The sequence below is a fragment of the Monodon monoceros genome, unplaced genomic scaffold, assembly GCF_005190385.1.
Source record: "Monodon monoceros isolate NGI ecotype Baffin Bay Population unplaced genomic scaffold, NGI_Narwhal_1 Super_Scaffold_16, whole genome shotgun sequence".
NCBI classification, from domain to species: domain Eukaryota; kingdom Metazoa; phylum Chordata; class Mammalia; order Artiodactyla; family Monodontidae; genus Monodon; species Monodon monoceros.
In genome coordinates this window covers 29396235-29416044 of record NW_021703772.1, presented here as the reverse complement: position 1 = coordinate 29416044, position 19810 = coordinate 29396235, and the positions used below count along the sequence as shown (strand labels likewise).

The 19810-nt window shown below is 40.9% G+C and overlaps 1 protein-coding gene across 1 annotated transcript in view; it reads right to left on the bottom strand.

Annotated features, from left to right (window-relative positions):
* DYTN (dystrotelin) overlaps positions 1 to 19810 on the bottom strand; it is a 50949-nt gene that overhangs the window by 21937 nt on the left and 9202 nt on the right. Inside the window, exons 3-9 of the mRNA XM_029224681.1 lie at positions 17171 to 17372; positions 15238 to 15323; positions 14627 to 14727; positions 10241 to 10312; positions 9818 to 9981; positions 5228 to 5339; positions 3635 to 3783 (exon numbers count right to left, since the gene is read on the bottom strand). Coding sequence (XP_029080514.1) covers positions 3635 to 3783; positions 5228 to 5339; positions 9818 to 9981; positions 10241 to 10312; positions 14627 to 14727; positions 15238 to 15323; positions 17171 to 17372 — 886 coding nt within the window. The remainder of the gene's footprint in view (positions 1 to 3634; positions 3784 to 5227; positions 5340 to 9817; positions 9982 to 10240; positions 10313 to 14626; positions 14728 to 15237; positions 15324 to 17170; positions 17373 to 19810) is intronic.

Here is a 19810-nt window from a genome sequence, read left to right as displayed (position 1 = left end):
CCAAAAAATATAATAATAGTGGTGATATTTGGTACCTGGATTTCAGTTATGTTTTTGTAAGTGAAAATATTATCAGTGTAAGCTATTGCATGGAATCCACGTTAAAGGGAAGGAGGCTTATTAGGATGAAGAATGTTTGCTGAATCAATGAATGAATTCAATATTACCATTTGGCAATAACCATGAATCTCTTAGAAGATGGTCAGTACCAATGTGCCAACTTAATAGATAGCAAGGATATGATTTTACCTATTATCACAATGTAAAATAGTAATATTCCACATTAATTTCTCCTTGACCAATCACTAATCAGAATTTTTGAATTCATCAGTATCTAGGCTAAAGTGGAAATTATTCCATTAGAATTTTACTTTGGTGAACAACTCAATTGTACTCTGGTGAACAGAATATAACACACCAACATTTAAAGAACGTTTAGCTTTGCGTAGGACATGCAATTCCCTTTCCTCATCTTGTCTCCACAAATATTACTCTGGGAATAGGAAGGACAGGTGTTCCTTATTCTCAGGTGAAGAAACCAAGTCTTAGAAACAGTCCCCGAGGCCACACACAGAGTTGGCTGAGAACAAGACTTCTGCGTCTCTCTGTCAAAGGTTCAAACTTCACTAACTTCTTCCAACACTGGGTAATTACTCCTTGAGACACTTTCATACCCCATTCTAAAAGACCCACTTTATCAATCAATTCATTAATCCCTCCATCATGCATCCATCCATTTTATTACTCGGTCCGTCAGTCATTCAACAAACACTTATTGAGCATTTATCATATTCAGACATTTTTACAGATTCTGGAAATACAACTGGAAACAATAAAAGTTTCTTCCCCCGATGGAACTTACATTATCGAAAAAAAATTTTAAATAAAAGTGAAATTTGTATAACGTCAGATGCTGATGAAGTGCTTTGAAGAAAAATAAAGCAAGGGAGGAGGATTGCGAGTGCCAGAGTGGGGACGGGGGCTAAAATGATAAATGGGTGGTCAGGAAAGGCCTTAAGGATGAGATGACATTTGAGCAGAACTTTTGCAAGTATTTAGGAGGTAGGCGTCAAGTCATACAGAGAAGTGGTCTAGGAACATGAATTCTTTTTTTGCAGTACGCGGGCCTCTCACTGTTGTGGCCTCTCCCATTGCGGAGCACAGGCTCCAGATGCGCAGGCTCAGCGGCCATGGCTCACGGGCCCAGCCGCTCCGCGGCATGTGGGATCTTCCCGGACCGGGGCACGAACCCGCGTCCCCTGAATCGGCAGGCGGACTCTCAACCACTGCGCCACCAGGGAAGCCCTAGGAATATGAATTCTTTAAAGTAAAGGTTTACGTCTTAAGAGTGGGGGGATCTGGCTTAGTCTCATGGGGAGGAGGGAGGAATCAGGGCTGGAGCACAGAGGTTGGTGGGGAGATGACACTGGAGAGGTTCCCAGGGTAGCTCAAACATGCAGGAGTTTTCTAAGTCATCTTACAACTTTTAGGTTTTAGCTTAAAAACAATGGGAAGCTAATGGAGGGGTTTAAGACACAGAAGTTTGGGAAAAATGAGTGCGTGAGGAATGCCATCATATTCTGAATTTGTAAAAGATCAGGCAGGCTTCTGTGGCCAAAAGAAATGCACAGAAGAGCATGGATCTTTGTGTTCTAACTATGAGCGTGGAGGGGTTTAGACAAGATCTCAAGTGTTCAATAAATCCAGCTGGTTAATTGTCTTCATTTACTGTCACCCTGTCAGGGAAAGGTGAAATAAATGGCCTGAAGAAGACAGATGAATTGGCATCTGATATCTTTGTTTCTATGTTTTAATTTAAATTATTTGTACTCTATTAAAGCTATACATCAAGATGATATCCAAATTCTCTAACCTTAAGAATACATTGGGGCTTCCCTGGTGGCGCAGTGGTTAAGGATCTGCCTGACAATGCAGGGTACACGGGTTAGAGCCCTGGTCCGGGAAGATCCCACATGCCACGGAGCAACTAAGCCCGTGTGCCACAACTACTGAGCCCACTTGCCACAACTACTGAAGCCGGCGCGCCTAGAGCCTGTGCTCTGCAACAAGAGAAGCCACTGCGATGAGAAGCCCGCGCACTGAAGAGTAGCCCCCGCTCGCCGCAACTAGAGAAAAGCCCACGCGCAGCAACGAAGACCCGATGCAACCAAAAATTAAAAAAAAAAAAAAAAAAAGAATACATTGATAACCACCTGCTAGGAAAATGTGGTACAGGTATAAGGCATGGCATCTAATGCGAAGTCAACATGCATTTTTTTTCCCTTTAAAGAGCTGTAAAAATACATTAAATTATACCAAACTGTAAAAAGTGACAAAATGACCACAGAAATAGGGTCTGGGATCGAGAAGGAAATATGCTGGTAGATGTCTGAGAAAAGTTTAGAGAATTACAAAAGAAATTAATAAATGAATACCAATTTGATTAAAGTGATCTATTCTTATACTTCTGGTAGATAAAATAAGAGTGAATGAATTATTCTGGGTTTTCTTCTCCCAAAAGTCTGATGATCATAATCCCATGGAAACAGTACCTCTTTCCTTTATCTTCTGAAATTTTAAATTATAAAGAAGGAGTTACTTCAGTAGTTAAGGTCATGAAGACTTTTTCTTTTTTTTTTGCGGTACGCGGGCCTCTCACTGTTGTGACCTCTCCCGTTGCGGAGCACAGGCTCCGGACGCGCAGGCTCAGCGGCCATGGCTCACTGGGCCCAGCCGCTGCGCGGCATGTGGGATCTTCCCAGACCGGGGCACAAACCCATGACCCCTGCATCGGCAGGTGGACTCTCAACCACTGCGCCACCAGGGAAGCCCCATGAAGGCTTTTAAAAAGTCATCTTTAGGCTGGTGCTCAGGTATATGATGGGCGATCTCAGATACCAGTGGTGCTGGGACATCCTTTGAGATGACCCTCTGAAGCATAGTCTGGCATTCTGAATTTTGAGGATTAACAAAATTCACAACTTTTGATGCAATGGTTTTACCTGAGAGAATTTTTCTTAATAAAATATAAGAAAATGCGTGTGTAGGGATGTTGACTACAGAATTTTGGTGGGGGACAAAATTTGAAAATAACCAAAATGTTAAGGGATTGCTTGTGAATTATGGCACTTCCTTATAAGGATAAGAGTGAGGTCATTGAAATGATATTTTGGAAGCTAATGACAGGGAAAATACTCTCCATTTAATGTAAATGGAGAAAAGGTTGAAAAGTTGTATCTGTAGCATAATTCCTGATCTGGTAATGCTGAAATGTGAATAGCACTCACCTGTGAGTAATAGAATGTGTCTTTCTTTTCCTTTTATAAAAAATAAGTATTAATTCTGAATTAGGCTTTCAAAAGTAACCCAACAAAAAAGAAAGATGTTGGAGAAAGTTATTCAAATACTCTAATATTAAAAATCTTCTGTGTCTGTCTGAGGTCTTTAGTTGGGGTAACTCTAAATGATTGGATGGGCCACTTACAGGTATTTTTGTCTCGCGGTCTACTTTAAAATTAAAGGTCGCTTCTAGAGGGGAACAGCATCTTTACCCCTCCCCTGCTTGCTGACTTCATAACCTAGTACCCAGGCTCTGGGTTGCTAACCTGCACAACTGTCACTCAGAGACACTCACCTGGCCCGTGCCTGGTTAGCTACATCCCTTGGATTCACCTGGTCCAGCAGCCACTGCCTTCTCGCAGCTTCTTTCCTCCTACAGCGCCCTTGGAGCAGGTTGTTTCTGAGGGTCCTGAGGAAGAGTTTTGTATTGTCTTTTGTTGACATCTGCTGGAATGGCCAACAGAACAAGGGGCATCAGATCAGTCTTAAAGTGGTATTCTTTCCTTACGTGGGTGGATTGGCCGCCATGGAAGTTTCTGAAATTATTTCACTTACCATGATGTCCACAGAAAAATCATCTTACTTCCTTACTACCTGAATTTCTTCACATCCTCTCTCTATACACATACATATAGTATATGTTTCCGAATTAAATACCCCCCAACTTCTACAAAAACTCCTCTTGCTTAGAGCAACACAGGAATGGGGAAGGTTAAAGCTAGAAGAAGGTATGAAAGCTAGAAGAAGGTATGAAAGAAGACTAAGCCTGTGGTTACTAATTTGGAGGATTCCTCTGAGATTTTATTTCCGGAAAAATCCTCATACATTTAGTCTTGTATAAAATATCAGTGGATTCTCAGACCACCTGAAGTCCCCCCCACAGGTAAGGCAAAAGGAAACAAAGCAACGAGACCTTTAATTAAAAATATTCAACCCTTGAAATCTAAAGTGTAATAACAAAATGACCACATGGTGTCAGTCTAATATCGATAAGCCCTATTTCTCCCCAGACTTTTAGAAACAAGAGGATCCTAGGCCAATAATCTGAGGATCTGGGTTAATAAAATTTAGTAAAGCAATATCCATTGAAAATTATTTGGCAAGATTGAGGCACATGACTTTTGTGGACCATTCATGGTAAAGAGAGAATGAGGGGAGAACTGTCCTCAGTAAAGGTAATTAATCAATATTTTTCACTATTGTGAAATTTGGGGATGAGGCCATCTGCATGGAGAAATGGATTCATACTCAGTGATGAAAAGAGAGTGTTCTTTCTGGAAAAATTGAAATGCTCTCTGCTTTAAAATTATCCTATTTCTCTTTCTTCTTAGCAAGAGCTGAATTCTCTATTATAAATTTCTTTAAAATATTTTGAAAGTCAGCTATGAAGTCTTAGTTTTACACTTTTCCAGTCAAAACTGAGATAGAAATCTTTCTCTTTTGTTTTTCCTAAGGAAAAAATTTCTTGAATTTTAGTGCTCAGGAAAAGACATGTTAAAAAAGAAAATTCCCAAAATGTACTAACAACTAGAGGCCTTGAAGCATCATTTTACCAAACCAGGGCTTTTTTCTTTGAATTTGTATGCATTTCCAATGCCTCTCCCCTCTTACCGCTCAGATATTTTCTAGTACACAGTAGGAGTCAATGGCTTCAGATTAGACTCTGGCCTTTTCTTATCCCCAAAAGTTTTATTAAAATCTACAGTGTAAAGAAAGTATATGTATATTGAGAGATATTTAAGGTTGAGCTTGCCACTTCCTTAGTCTTAAATATTATATGTATGAAAGGAGCAGAACCTGTGGTTTTCCAGGAGGAAAAGTTTTTTAATTGCTGTAGCTTTCACTGATAAGATTCATGAATACTTTGGTATATGGCATTAGGTGTTACCTGGATGCAGTTCTCAATTACAGGATGAGACTTCTGGTGGGACTTGCTCTGAAGACCAGATAAGAAACACACCTGACAGATGTCAAAGTTGAGACACTTCAGACAGCGGTATCTGCCAATTAAAATGGAAGTGTGACTTACATCACTACTAGGAGGTGAGCAAAGCAAGTATTATTCAGGTGGAGAATAAGCACCCTAAAATATACAGGAGGTGTCTGAGCTATCGAGTGAGTATAAAGTTGTCTTCTTTTGTTGGCATTTTTATAACATGACATTAAATTAATATAGTTTTGTCAACAAACTATCATATAGAGGCCGGATTCATCCTCTCCACCCCGCCCCCCCAAATACCAAGTGTCTTTTATATGCAGGGTATTATGTGCTACAACCTTTAGGATAGACCCTTAAGTCTGCAGCCACATTTGTGTAGCTGCATAATTCATTCAGGTAATTTGAATTTAATTGCCAACTTAAAGGAAACTGGGAGATTTCCAAAAAGTTTGAATTCTAGCTTCTCTGGAAAATGTGTGAGATATGATGATATCGGACCTGCATTCTTGTGTGGTGTTGGGGAAAATAAAACCATAGATAAAAATCTAAAATAAATGTGTCATTTATCAGAAATCTGTATGTAGGAAAGAATAATGTGGAAGAGAGGGCGTTCCTCACCAGCCAAGACTGAGTGACCACCACACCCAAGTTTCTTAACACATCAGTGTTGCAGACTTTCTGTTATGGACAGTTACAATCTTAAATCTCCTGTGATCAGAAAGACAGGCGGAAATCTTGAGACACTCTGGTAGGGAAGGGTGTCTCTGGGCACTCAGGGAACATGTTGTGATATTGGGGAGGGCTGGTGAGACCTCATAGTCATGAATTAGTAACTTTTTTTTTTAAATTTATTTTTGCTGTGTTGCGTCTTTGTTTCTGTGTGAGGGCTTTCTCTAGTTGTGGCAAGCGGGGGCCACTCTTCATCGCGGTGCGCGGGCCTCTCACTATCGCGGCCTCTCTTGTTGCGGAGCACAGGCTCCGGACGCGCAGGCTCAGTAGTTGTGGCTCACGGGCCCAGTTGCTCCGCGGCATGTGGGATCCTCCCAGACCAGGGCTCGAACCCGTGTCCCCTGCATTAGCAGGCAGATTCTCAAACACTGCGCCACCAGGGAAGCCCGAATTAGTAACCTTTAAGGATGAGTGGGATCATATTGTTTGTCTGCAAAATATCAGGGATCTATACTTTTTTCCTGCTATTTTAACTCCCTTCTTCAACTACAGAGGATGCGGTATAAAGTAGGGTCTTCCCCATCAACGGCAGCGATGGGCGAGGGCAAGGGGGCAGCTACACCTTTAAGACAGTCCCTCCCCAGACTACTGCCCTCATTTATACTCCTTGCCTTGCCCCCAATAGCATTTGAGTTTTCAACCCCGGTCTTCAAAGTTATAAAAATTAAACTATGACAAGATTCCTATGCTCTTCAAATTTCATATCTGGCTGCAAAGACATGAAATGGAAGCTTGAGGTACTAACTAGCAAAATTAGATACTGTGTGATGAAGTGCCGAGTAAGAGGCATGGAAAATACATGCTGTAGGACAGATGGGGGACATCCCTGGGAGATGGCATGGTCTGATAAATTTTTCTGGAAGAGCTGAGACTCATGCTAGGCATAGAATTCTGGGTGGGAGATTAAAGTAGAGGAAATCCCAGGTAGAAAGATGAGGAGTAAAGTAATGCAGACTGGGGTGAAGAAGAAGGGTTAGCGCTTTTCAGACCTATCAGACCTACAGGTAACTGTGGAGAATGGAGGAATAAAAACTTGCAATGGGGCTTCCCTGGTGGCGCAGTGGTTGAGAGTCTGCCTGCCGATGCAGGGGACACGGGTTCGTGCCCCGGTCCCGGAAGATCCCACGTGCCGCGGAGCGCCTGGGCCCGTGAGCCATGGCCGCTGAGCCTGCGCGTCCGGAGCCTGTGCTCCGCAATGGGAGAGGCCACAACAGTGAGAGGCCCGCGTACCGCAAAAAAAACAAACAAAAAAAACACTTGCAAAGTTCCTGAGGCCAGATGGCAGAAGGGCTTCTGACCAAAGTCATTGGAAGGCAGAGCAGGAGGGTGCAAATGCCATGAGACCAACTCTCACAGTCCTTGTTCACTGCCGTCCCCGACATCTAGTCCCAGGGTAGGATATTAATACAGAGTGTTGAAGGGCTATCACAGTAGCAAACATTTTTGAGCCCTTACTATGTAGCAGGCAGTGGACATGCATTGACATAGTTAATCCCCATGAAAGTTCTTTAAGGCAAGGCATTCTTATTATTATCCTCATTTGAAGAAACTGATTCAAAGAGAGTTTAAGCAATTGCACAAAGTTACACAACTACGTAGTAAGTGGTAGCATTAGGTTTTGAGCCCAGGGATACCATCTAAATGGAGAGCCAGCTATTTTAACCCCTGCTAATAGACCACCAAGGCAGGAGACTTGAGTTTGAGTCACATGCCACTGTTACTAGGTGACCTTGAAATGGAAACTTAAGCTCATTGTTTTGAAGATACCTGGAACAACGCAGGTTTTCAAAGAACATTAGTTGAAATTAAATGCATGACAGTTTCTTCAATGAAGAAAATGGGGCTAGTAGGGACCCTGCCCTCTTGGCCTTGCAAAGTTTTTACAAAGCTTTGAAAATTATTCAGCATGCGTAACTGGGGAGACATGAAGTCTATAACATAAAGTATTTTTTATAAAGATGATTTGATGAGCCACCTGTCCTGGCTGCTTGATTTAGCATTACTGTATGGTTACAGTTGACTCGTTAGGACAATACACTGACCCTAATCTTGGCTTATTTCCTCCATGCTCTGAAACTACTGACAGGTGTGTGAGAAAGGGTGCAGTGTGGATAATGAGATTGGTCTGTTGTTGATGGCTTTACTCATAGAGAACCAACTTTTTTCCCCCTAATTTCATTTCAAAGTTACATGGCTATTACAGGGCATAAATGTGACACATTCTGCTAAAATTGAACACTTGGCTTAGGAACAAGCTCTGGGCTTTGTAGCTTCTCTTACTTTAGGAGGTCAAGTCTTTGCCTCTTCCTGCTATACTTCCAGATCTGCAAACACTTCTGCTCTAAAATGTCTTTATGAATCTCACTGAAACTAAAAGCCTTGAGGCTATTGCTGGAGTTTTCTGAGAGCCAAAAACACAGGTTTAAGGTTAGAACTGTAATACATTCAAGCAATTTCTAATAGACTCAGAAGGTTACAGCTAAAAGAAGTCTAAGTCATCATTTGACCCACCTCTCCTCTTGCTTACAAAGAAACCAAGGTCTAGAAAGGTTAAAGGCCATGCCCAGATCACGCAGCTGTCTGCATATATGAAAACTGTACATTGCCTCAGATTTCTAGGAGAAAGGAAAAGTCACACAGCGGCACTTTCTGTTTTTGTTTTTTTGGGGTTTTTTTTGCGGTACGTGGGCCTCTCACTGTTGTGGCCTCTCCCGTTGTGGAGCACAGGCTCCGGACGCGCAGGCTCAGCGGCCATGGCTCACGGGCCCAGCCACTCCGCGGCATGTGGGATCTTCCTGGACGGGGGCACGAACCCGTGTCCCCTGCATCGGCAGGTGGACTCTCAACCACTGCGCCACCAGGGAAGCCCTTTATTGTTTTATTGACAAGAGAACTACAACACCCTTTCCCTAATATGGGATTTTGACTGTCATCCTCAAAGCTGTGGAAAGGTCTGAATCTCCAATGTCCAAACCTAGCTTTCAAATCTGCCTTTTCCTCGAGGCCAGAGAAGCTCTGGCGTGAGCTGCTTCCACAAAGCCTCATCATTCCTTTGGGTTCAAGGAATGTTCTCAGTTGTCTGCACAAGGCGGCAGCAGAGCATCACGGTTGCAAAGCAGGCAACCTGGATTCGGTCGGTAGCCTCTGCCACCTGCTAACCATGTGAGCTTAAGTTTAAGTTATTTAGTGTCTCTGCAAATTAGGCATAATAATACCACATTTATACAGAGTTAACAGGCTTTACATGAAACGATCCATGTGAACTACACAACCTAACACTTGTTCAACATTTAACAAATGTAATAAGGTCCTACTATATAGCACAAAGAACTATAGTCAATATCCTGTGATAAACCGTAACGGAAAAGAACATGAAAAAGAATATATATACGTTTAACTGAACCACTTTGCCGCACAGCAGAAATTAACACAACATTGTAAATCAACTATACTTCAATAAAACTTTTAAAAAAGCAAAGAATGTAAACTATTGTTATTGTTATTATTATGGATGGTTCCAAAGTATTTATCAGCATTTTTTGGTAACAAAAGACAAAAAAATTTCCCCTTAAGGAATAAAAACATCTAGCGGTCAGAGTATATGTCAATAAAACTTAATATTCCTATAGAAGGTAAAATAAAATGTATTATAAGCAGGATCACTCATACAGGAAATTATTGACCCCCCAAAATCAACTGAGTTCTAGATGTGTGAGAAGGACCACAAAAAAAAAATCTGGAGAGATGCAGCTCCAACTCCAGACCCATTTGGAGAGTGACGGTCCATGTAATAGTGATGAATGACTCTACCTCAGTCCTGTGATGGGGAAGTTCCTGCAGATTCGACATCGAACAGGGTGAGTGACCATTTCAGTGGCTGACAGTCGGTAGCAGGTCGGCAGCCACAGGAGGATGGGAGGTTCAGATTGTAACCAAGATAGGAATTTCTCTTCTTTAATTGCCGAGCTCAACACCTGAAAAACGATGGCACACTCAGATGTGTTTCTAGGCAGAACTTTGGTCTCTTGTAGAGATGAAAATGTATTTTCATCTTCTCTTCTGGCTCTGTTTCTGTAGGCTCTGCTTAAGAAGTTTATCCCATGCGAAGTCGGGGCAAGTCTACCTCTAAATTAGGTTGTCTAGGATGCGGTGCAGAGTAGTAGGTCTGTGATTTAAACGGGTCAGCAGTGGTGTCTGCCCCCCAGGTCCAAGGGACGTGTGAATGGCACTCACCCCTTGGAAACAGCTGCGTGTAGCACTCTCCACAGAGCCCAGAGCTCGACTTTCCCCCATGACAGTCGGGATCTACAAGAGGCAAGAAACCCCACGTCAGCGATCAAGAAATGGAGAAATAGGTGGCCACCAGTCATGCCTGAGCGGTGGCGCTTACGGCCATAGCGTCACAAGTATCTGGTGTCTGAGGCTGGATGAGCTGTCTCAGTCTAGGCAAACAGGACATGTGTGGGTTTTGTGCAGTGTTTGAATAGAGATATGAATGAACAAGTGGGAAGAAGTGGAGCTGGGAGGAGGAGTGAGAAGAAAGTCTGGCAGTGGGGGAAATACAGGGAGGGCTTGCATTGTTTCTCTTCTTTTGACCCCAGTCAAATATTTAATCTTTCTTTGCCCTTGTGCACCTATGAATTACAAGTAACGACGATACTGTATCAAAGTTCAGGGCAGTTTTAAGGAAACCTTTTCAAACACTTTCACATCGTCTCATTTTCACAAATCCCAATTTCTGAGGTAGGGCAGTCATTATCCTTGTTTAAAGCAAGGAGTAATTGAGATCTGGTATTTTGTCCAAGGTACAACAAACAAGCAAGAAAACAAACAAACAAATGCAAGTTAGCTGCAGAATTGAGATCTCACTCTAAGACTTCTTACTCTGTTGAGGGGTTCTCCCAAAGCTTTGTCACACCCAGTCCTGATGTGTATTCTAATGGCTTGATTTATACTACCTCACTCAATGGTTTCCATCTTTCAATCAGTCCCATTAAGGAGTTTAAGGGACTAAGAACCCCTTGTGACTGCCGAGATGGCCAGGGACTTGGCCCTGACATTATCTATATGCACAGATACATGTACCTGTCACCTCCATTTATGCCCATTTGGTTGTGGGTCCCAGTTTCACATCTGATGTCTTCTACAGCACAGTCTGTCAGCAGGCGTTGCTCCCAAGCTCAGAAGTAATTTCAAAGACCCCCCTGCTGAGCCCATCAACTCGAATAAACATTCTTCTAATCAGGAAAGTGGCACTTAGAGCCACTTTGCTGACAATTAGCCAGACAGAAGTCAACAAACATTTGCGTAATCCTGACAAGATGGCTTGTACTTTAAATTGATAATAACCCCATCACCAGCTGAATAAGTACTATGCGTTATTTGGCTTTTGTCTGAAAAAATAACTCACTAACCATACTTTGACCTGAGAGTGCTGATGAGCTAACTGGAGCACTTATTTGGACGGCGTCCTTGAGCCCTGAGAAAGGGGTTTAGCCTCATTTGTAAAATAAGGAATGTGGATCAGATAGGACCCACTTGCCAGCTCTGTGATTCTGACACCAGTCAAAAGAAAATTCACTTCTGTAGTGGGTTCTAACCTACACTTTTGGCTTTTAAGTGTGTGCACAAAGATTTTGTGGATGAATTGCCCATTTGACTAATTTCTTGCAGGTGTTCTACGGAAGGATGCAGTGTGGCTGGGTAGCATGCCAGCACAGGCAGAACACCACTTGAAATGATAATGACGATTCTTGCGCGAGGGGTTGGGATTACACGGTAGGGCCTGGAGTTTTCTGTGGGAACCCATCTCAGTGTTCTTAATGGTAGTAAATGGGATGATAATTTGCCGTGCAAATCTCCACCTTCCTAACAGCTTTCTCAGGATCCTACTAATGCATGGGGGGGGGGGGGGAGACAGCGCTGCAGGAGCTGCCATGCAGCAGCTCATTGACCTCAGTTGAGCCTGAAACAAGGGCAGATTTTTAGGGCCTCTTGGATGGGGAGCGAGCCTGGGGCCGGCTGTAGTAGTGAGGAAACAGCACAGGATTTCAGGAGGAGGAAAATGCCCCTCCGTCCATCTTCTTTCATTACATCCACCTCAACACCTTAGTGTAACAAGCCTGGTTGCACAAAAGGATGGACAGATTTTCCCAGTCTCCCTGGCTCCCCGCAGCTTGAGCCCTAAGATGTTGGGATTGATGGGGAAGTAGCTCCTTAACATGCCTGGAGTCAGCAGAAAACAGGGCCCATGTGCTACAGCAACCACCAGAGTGGCTCTTAAATAACTACATATGATGTTTGAAACTTAGGAATTAAAAAAAAAAAAATCATTGCTCCACTTAAAAAATATGGACATCTTACATATTCTTTGGAATTTACAGAATACATTAAATATTAATTATTACAATCAATATGAACATAAACTATTACTATTAAGGCCAAATCAAAGCAAAGGTAATTTTGGATAGGTTTTTCTAAATCATATTCCCTGTCTGATAATCTCTTTCCTTACCCACTCCCACTTGTATCATAATTATCCCCAGTTCAGAATCCTCGGTTCTGAAGGGTACCGGAATATGTCACCCCAAAATACGAGCCCTTGGCATACGTATTGTTTTGAACTAAAGGCCATTGAGAACCAGTAGATGCAGAAAAAGCTATAAAAACAGGGCACAGCTTTTCCTTTTGTAAAGGAAATTTACATTTATAAAGCAAATTTCTTTTTACCAATAGTGTCTCCCTTTCCTTATCAGGAAGAGGAGGACTCTTAACAACACTTATTAATGGAAAACTCACAGACTTAAATCTGCATAACAAACCTTACTAAACAACCTTTGTTCACCATCTATTTCCCGGTCACTTTCTCATAACTTGCCTCCCCCCACCCAGAAGCCCAGAGCCCCCTTCCCTTTGTTTAGTGTAAAATAATTTACAAGCCTGAGTTCCATCCACCTCTTTGAGTTACTCATCACTGGGTGTTCCCATGTGTATGCACCATACACATTTAAACTTTGGTTTGTTTTTCTCTTGTTAATTCTGTCTTTTGCCAGTCCAATACATAGGGCCCCAGTCACAGAACTTAAGATGTTTCAAGGAAAAAGAAACTTTTTTCTCCCCTACAGTCCAGACCCAGCAGAAAAATGACAGAAAATTACTATGGCTTCACAGTGAGGAAAACCTAGTTTGGGGATTTTACAGGGGCTTGAAGAAGAATAGATACATCCTTGAAATAGGGGTAAAAGATACAGGAGGACAGTGACCACTGTACACAAGATAATCCAGAGCCTGCTTAACCCATTTGCAGAAGATCTCGCTTGTTTACATGATTTTACATCATTTTAATATTTAAGAAACATATTTACTTTAAGGAGGTTAATTCCCTTGCCTAGTATGGATAAAAACAACACTACATTTGCACATTCTTAAAGAATAGGAAATGATGGAAAGCAACTATTTGAGTATTTGGGGTTGCATTTCATCTATGTTTCCATTAAGCACCGTTGAAGACTTTAGTATCAAGAATTTTTCAAGCCATAAAGATAAATGAGATAAAATTCTTGCCCTTGAGAAGCAGCCTAGTGGGAAAAGCATATACTTAGGACATAATTGCAACAGCATTTGACAAGTGCTGTAACAAAATTATGTACAAGAGTTAAAGGAGCTTTCAGTGAAGAGGTGACTGATATTTGAGTGATCTTGAAAGACAAACAGTATTTGTCAAGTGAAAGGAGAGGCAGTGGTGTTGCAGACAGATTGCACCTGCACAAGTCAGGCATGGAAAACTTGGTGCATGTCAGGTACAGTAACAATTTTGATACGCAAGAGTGACAATGATGGAAGGAAAACTTAAACACTGTGGAATACGCAAAAGAAACCACTGGATATTGTTTCAATGGGGATTATCTGAACCTATAGTGATATGCATCACTGTCTTTGACTAAGCTATTTTATAATTTCGTAGACATTAATGTTAACTTGTAGACAACTGATCACAATGCAAATAATTCTGATCTATAGACATGCAAATAAATTCTGTCCTGGTTGAGGGACAACCCTCCCCTTCAGCCCGAAGTCAGTCTTGGGTCCACCTGCAAATTCATTGTAACATTCTTAATCTATCAGCTTGTCTGTTCTTTGGTTATTTCTTTCAACTAGTTGTAACTTACTGGAGCCCTCTTCTAATTAACAAATTAAATAAAATTTTGAATACATGTTCATTTTATATTTGTATAAGTATCATGATTTACCTCTTTCTGAAAAGAGAAGGATTGAGTCAAATCATGAAAGCTTTGCCCGTGATGCTGAGTTCAGGTTTTATTCTATGACAGAATATGGCCAACGAAGAATTTTAGGCATTTACATTTACATTTTGGAAGAGTCACTGGCTGCTGTGTGGAGGAAGAGTTGCAGAGAGGAGAGGATTGAGTTGGGCAAACCAGTTAGGAAGCAATTGCAATAGATCAGCCTATATTCAGATAATACCAGGTAAAGAGGAGAGAGGTTGCATGGACAGCTATATTAAGGTAGAACTGACACTGTAAAAATAAGATCCTTTAATAATAAATGTGACTAATATAACTGGAACAAATTTAGAATTCTTAAGTATTAGAGATTTACCTGTTGTAGATCTGTTAGTAGGTTTCTCAAAATCCTTCGAGTCATGCGTCCTCCAGAATTATAACCTCCCCTGTTATTTTCTGCATAGAGCTGAAAAAGAGCTAGACACATAAGGGGGGAAAGAAATCTTTAAACTGAATACTTGCTATATATCTTCGAAGAATATGTGCTTTGAATTCTAAACAGTTTATTTGTGGCTATAAAGGTGAAAGTTATAATTCTTGGTTATTTGCTTGCTGTTTTGAAGGCTTCCCAAACTAAATAATTTGATAACTAATGAAGACCCATTCGCATTTCAACTTTTTGATAATCTAGCACATCAATGACAAAGACCACAAGGTTGGTAAATGGCGATGTGAGCAGAGTCTGTCTTTAAGGGAATAATAACTACTGGTGTCTGAATAATCCCTATACAAATAAATATCAAGGATAACCAAATTATGAATAGTTAGAAAGCATAGATCAACATCTTGAAAAATTCTAAGTCTTGCTGAGTACTTGTCGAACCAGAGCAGTGTGGCGGGGATACAGGAGTGAGTGAAGCAGATAACGTGTTGGAGAGATTTGGTTGTCACCGCACTTCAGACATTCAAAACTCCTACATATGTTACCTCTGTATTTTGTAAGAGGACTATCCCCTGAGAGGGCAATCAGGGCGGCGGCTGCAGGTCCAAGCTTGAGAAAACCCGTTCCCGAGCTGCATGGCAACAAAACAGAGATACGAATGGGGAAGGCAGGGTTATTCTTGGTGAAGTGGTTTATAAAAACCATGACTATGAATGGACATTTCTTTCTTTCTTTCTTTCTTTCTTTTGGCTGCACTGTGCAGCATGTGGGATCTTAGCTCCCCAACAAGGGATGGAACCTGCGCCCCCTGCAGCGGTAGCTCAGGGTCTTAACCACTGGACCGCCAGGGAAGTCCCTGAATGGACATTTCTGACACTGTGTTACAAGTTCACTCTTTTCATGGTCCGTTTTCCTATACTAGAATTTGACAGAACTAAGAATTGAATGAAAATATTTCATCCTTCATTTATTCATTCATTCATCTGTTCAACAAATGTTTATTGGGTGCTTTCTCTGTACTAAGCACTGTCCTAGGCACTGGAGACACAGGCATCTTCCTGGGTCTTCCTGGGTCCTCCTGGACCAGGCAGTCTCACTTCCTTTAGGGCTCACAAGCTGGGAAACCAAACAACAGAGACAAGGACCAAAAGGCAGGCAGAAGGAGCAAACATTTATATTAAAAAAAATCCCCCCGTTCTCAGGCCCTCACTTAGAGCCTCGTCACCCTGTGCCCACTGGCTGTGCAGTTTCCAAACCTACAAAATACAATGTATCAAACGCTGGAGGATTGTTAGAGGCAGGCATTGATACAAGAAAGGACAGCCAAAATCATAATGCTTAAGAAGACTGAAATCATGAAAAAATAACTTGAGAACATGCTTATATACTATTTGTACAACAACAAAAATAAATAAATAATAAACTAGTAAGGAATTTGCCAAGTGGTTAAACTGTGCTTGCCTTTGGGAGGCAGGCTTTGGGGTGGTATTTCTTCTTCTTCACTCTTTTCTGCACTTTCCAAATGTTTTATATTTACTGTGAGCTTTTAGAACTCCATTCTACAGGATGAAGGCTAATGGGTCAAGACCACGTAAAATAAACACAACTGAAGTGGGGCATAAAAGTGGCAAACACACACACAAACACACACCCCCAACACCACTGACTTAGAGCATGCATAATCAAGCCTTTGACAGGGTGTAAGCTGTTTGATGTGTTCCTCTCCAAGTCATATGTTGAAATCCTAACCCCCAATGTGATGGTATTTAGCGATGGGGCTTGGGAAGATGATCAGGTCACAAGGGTGGAACTCGTGTGAATTGGATTGCTATTACTACAAAAGAGGCCCCAGAGAGCTCCCTCGCCCCTTTCACCATGTGAAGACACAGCCAAAAGATGGCCCTCTATGTACCAGGAAGTGGGTTCTCACCAGACCCATCTGTCTGCCGGTGTCCTGACCTTAGACTTCCCAGCCTCCAGAACTGTGAGAAATAAATGTTTAAGTCACCCAGTCTACGGTAGTTTGGTATAGCAGCCCAGACTAAGACAATAGGTTAGCCGTTTATGCACATGTTATTCAACTTTATCCCACAAGCAGAAACTGACAACTGGTTATAAAGGAATAAGCAAAGACATATACTACCGGGGACTCAAGAGAAAAGTGTAATTTATATATATACATAGATGCATAATTGCCCTAGCAAAAGGTGTGCGTGCTTCTCTAGAGTGGAAATGAGTCCATATGAAAATGTGGATTTTCCCCCTTTTTGCTGTCCATGAATCATTCATATTAGTGAGGTTGATAAGCATGTACTTCTTTGTTCCCCTCCTGAATGATACATTTGAGGCAAACAAACAAACAAAGAAGCCTTCTTAGATATCAAACCTTGAACAAATATTAGACAACCCCAACTGGTCAATGACCAAAGGCAACTAAATACCCCCTGTGAGGTCACAGCATGGTCCCCTCAGCCTCACCTGTCATACATTGTTGTGAGAAGGCTCAGAGTGAGCTCCGAAGCTCTGGGGTGCACCTGTCCTGGTTTTTCCACCCTGACTCTCTGAAACAGCTCCTGCAGAGCCTGAAAAAGCTGCTGCACAGAGACAGCACTTTCTCTTGCCTCCCAGAGACTCTGACGTAGTAGGACATGCTGAATCAGAGAACTGTCAATCAAGTCCACTGCAGGAAGCAAAGGAAACACTGCATCACCTCTGATCTGAACAAAAGACTTCAAAAAAGTAAACATCATCTAGTCTTTAATGAAGACTGTTTTATACGGCAGCTGTTTTTTTAAGGGAATTACATATGGCCACTATTTGGATACATCTCTCTTGTGTATAATTCAAGTGTTCCTATTCTAACAGTTGATTTGATTTTGGAAAAGTGCATCTGTTTGTAAAGCATAGTTAGAACATTATTCCCAGTATAACCTCTAGGATGTGGCTTTATAAAAGGAAATTAAAAGGGAAACAAGTGAGAAACTTGAAAATAGCTTTCCGAAGAAGTTAGGACACTGGTGAAAAGTTGGGAAAAACATTTTTATACTGTTTATTAAGTGGATTGAGAAAATTCATCTTTCATGTTCAAATATCATTTTTTCTTGTCTACAGCCTAGCTCGAGAAGGAATATTGTGTATAAAAATGCAAATGCATTACTTAAAAAACTCAGTGAACTTTATAAAAGAGCAGTTGCTGAATTAGACTCCTTAGGTCTCACCCTTGCTTTAGTAATGTTTATTTTTTTGATCTTGGTCTCCTCAGTATTATTATCCAGAAAGGCACTTAATAAAACCAAAGTTGCTTACAAAAAATAATGGTTTATTTCTTACATATTTTTTATCACCTTCTCCTAAAAATGTTACAAGGCAATAAATATAAGGAAGAATGAAATAGAACTAACCCTATGGTTTCTTGCAGATGGAGGATGACAGACGAAATGAAAAAACACCCACTTGTGCCATCTGAGATGGGGATGTCAGTGGCACCAAGAGCTGCTGGCATTTAAAATGCTTCAGGCTGTGAAGTGATAAAACCCTGCACTTCTGTCTACTTCGTAAATCAACCTCACATACACAAATCTAGCACGTATAATAAAATTTTTTATTTGTTCTCTGATACTGCTTTTAAAGGGAGAGTCTAAGAAAGTGAGGGGTATGTTTTGGGATGTGACTGTGAAAAAAACGTGGCTGCATGTGGTAGAGACTGCAAACTCTTTTATCATTATTCAATCACAAAACCTATCACCTCGGCCTGGCGTGCTGTACACAGGATGCTGCGTCTTCTGCCGAGACTTCTGTATTATAGCAAAACAGATAATAGTGGTGTCCATTAATCTCACCACCAGATTTGCGCAGGAACGCTCTCCGGCTCTCCAGATCCTGCTGCCTGGAGCTCACGATATGTTTATCTCGGTTTTAGGGACTTTTGTTTTCCAATTTTTGTTTGGTTATCTGTTATAGGTAGAACTTTTCAACTTCTGATTTCGTGTACTGTTACTATTTCCCATACATATTATTTATATTCACTGTTTCTGATGCAGGCGTAATAAAAAATTCAGAAAGGTACACCCTCGAATTACATTGTTTGTACACACTCAGGCTCATATGAACAATGATGGAGGCTCATGTGAGCATTGGCTACTAACTTTCTTTAATAGGAGACATTCTCCAGGAAAATAACATGATTGAAGGTAAATTTTTAGTGAGCATCTTCTGCCTTTTGCTGATTTCTGGAATAATATAAGTAATTTGTCTATATCAGTGATTTAAAAAAAATTTTTTTTAAGCCAAGAATCCCTTCTTCAAAGGATACTTTCACAGAAATGCAATATGGAAGATAGAGCAAAACAGAGCTGTTCTGGTAGAGGAGATAGCCTTTTGGGTTTTCTCTACTTGCCTCTACTTCCTTTTCCCACCTCGCTGGCCCTTTCTTACCCTACTTCACACCCATGTCCACTTTGTGAAACACAGTTTGAAAACCACTGGTCTATCTAACTTATTAGGCAGAGGCAAAATATTAAAAAAATTTCAACCTTTTGGAAAAATGACATATGTATGTGTGTGTGTGTGTGTGTGTATATATAAAATACAATTTATATATATATATAATACAATTTATATATATATAAAACACAATTTTTTTAGGTCTGCTGTAATAAATGTCATAAATTATACAAAGTGATTTTTTAAAAATGCAATACAGAACTTATTAGAAATCAGTAACTTCAGATGTGCTGAATGCCTGTCGTTTTTCACAGCCAGGACCCAAGTCACTTCATTTTGGAGAAATTTTACAGGATAAAAATTTTTACTGTATTTTACCTAGATAACGGTATAGGAAAAGAAACCATGGCATTCAATCAGATAAAATTTAATGTAAAAGAGTAGTTCTCATGAAATTCTCAAGCGATTTTTAAACTTTATGGCCTGAGGATTATTCATCTGAACTTACTTTAGCAGGTTCAGAAAGAGATGGGGGTACAACTTAAAAATGCAAGTCTTAGGTAGTAGAAGGAATTTAGAAATGTTTATATTTGAATCTACAAGTTATATTAAACTAACTTATTTTGTGATTTTATTTTGCATCAATATTGGTATCCTGAAAAGGAAATAAACAAA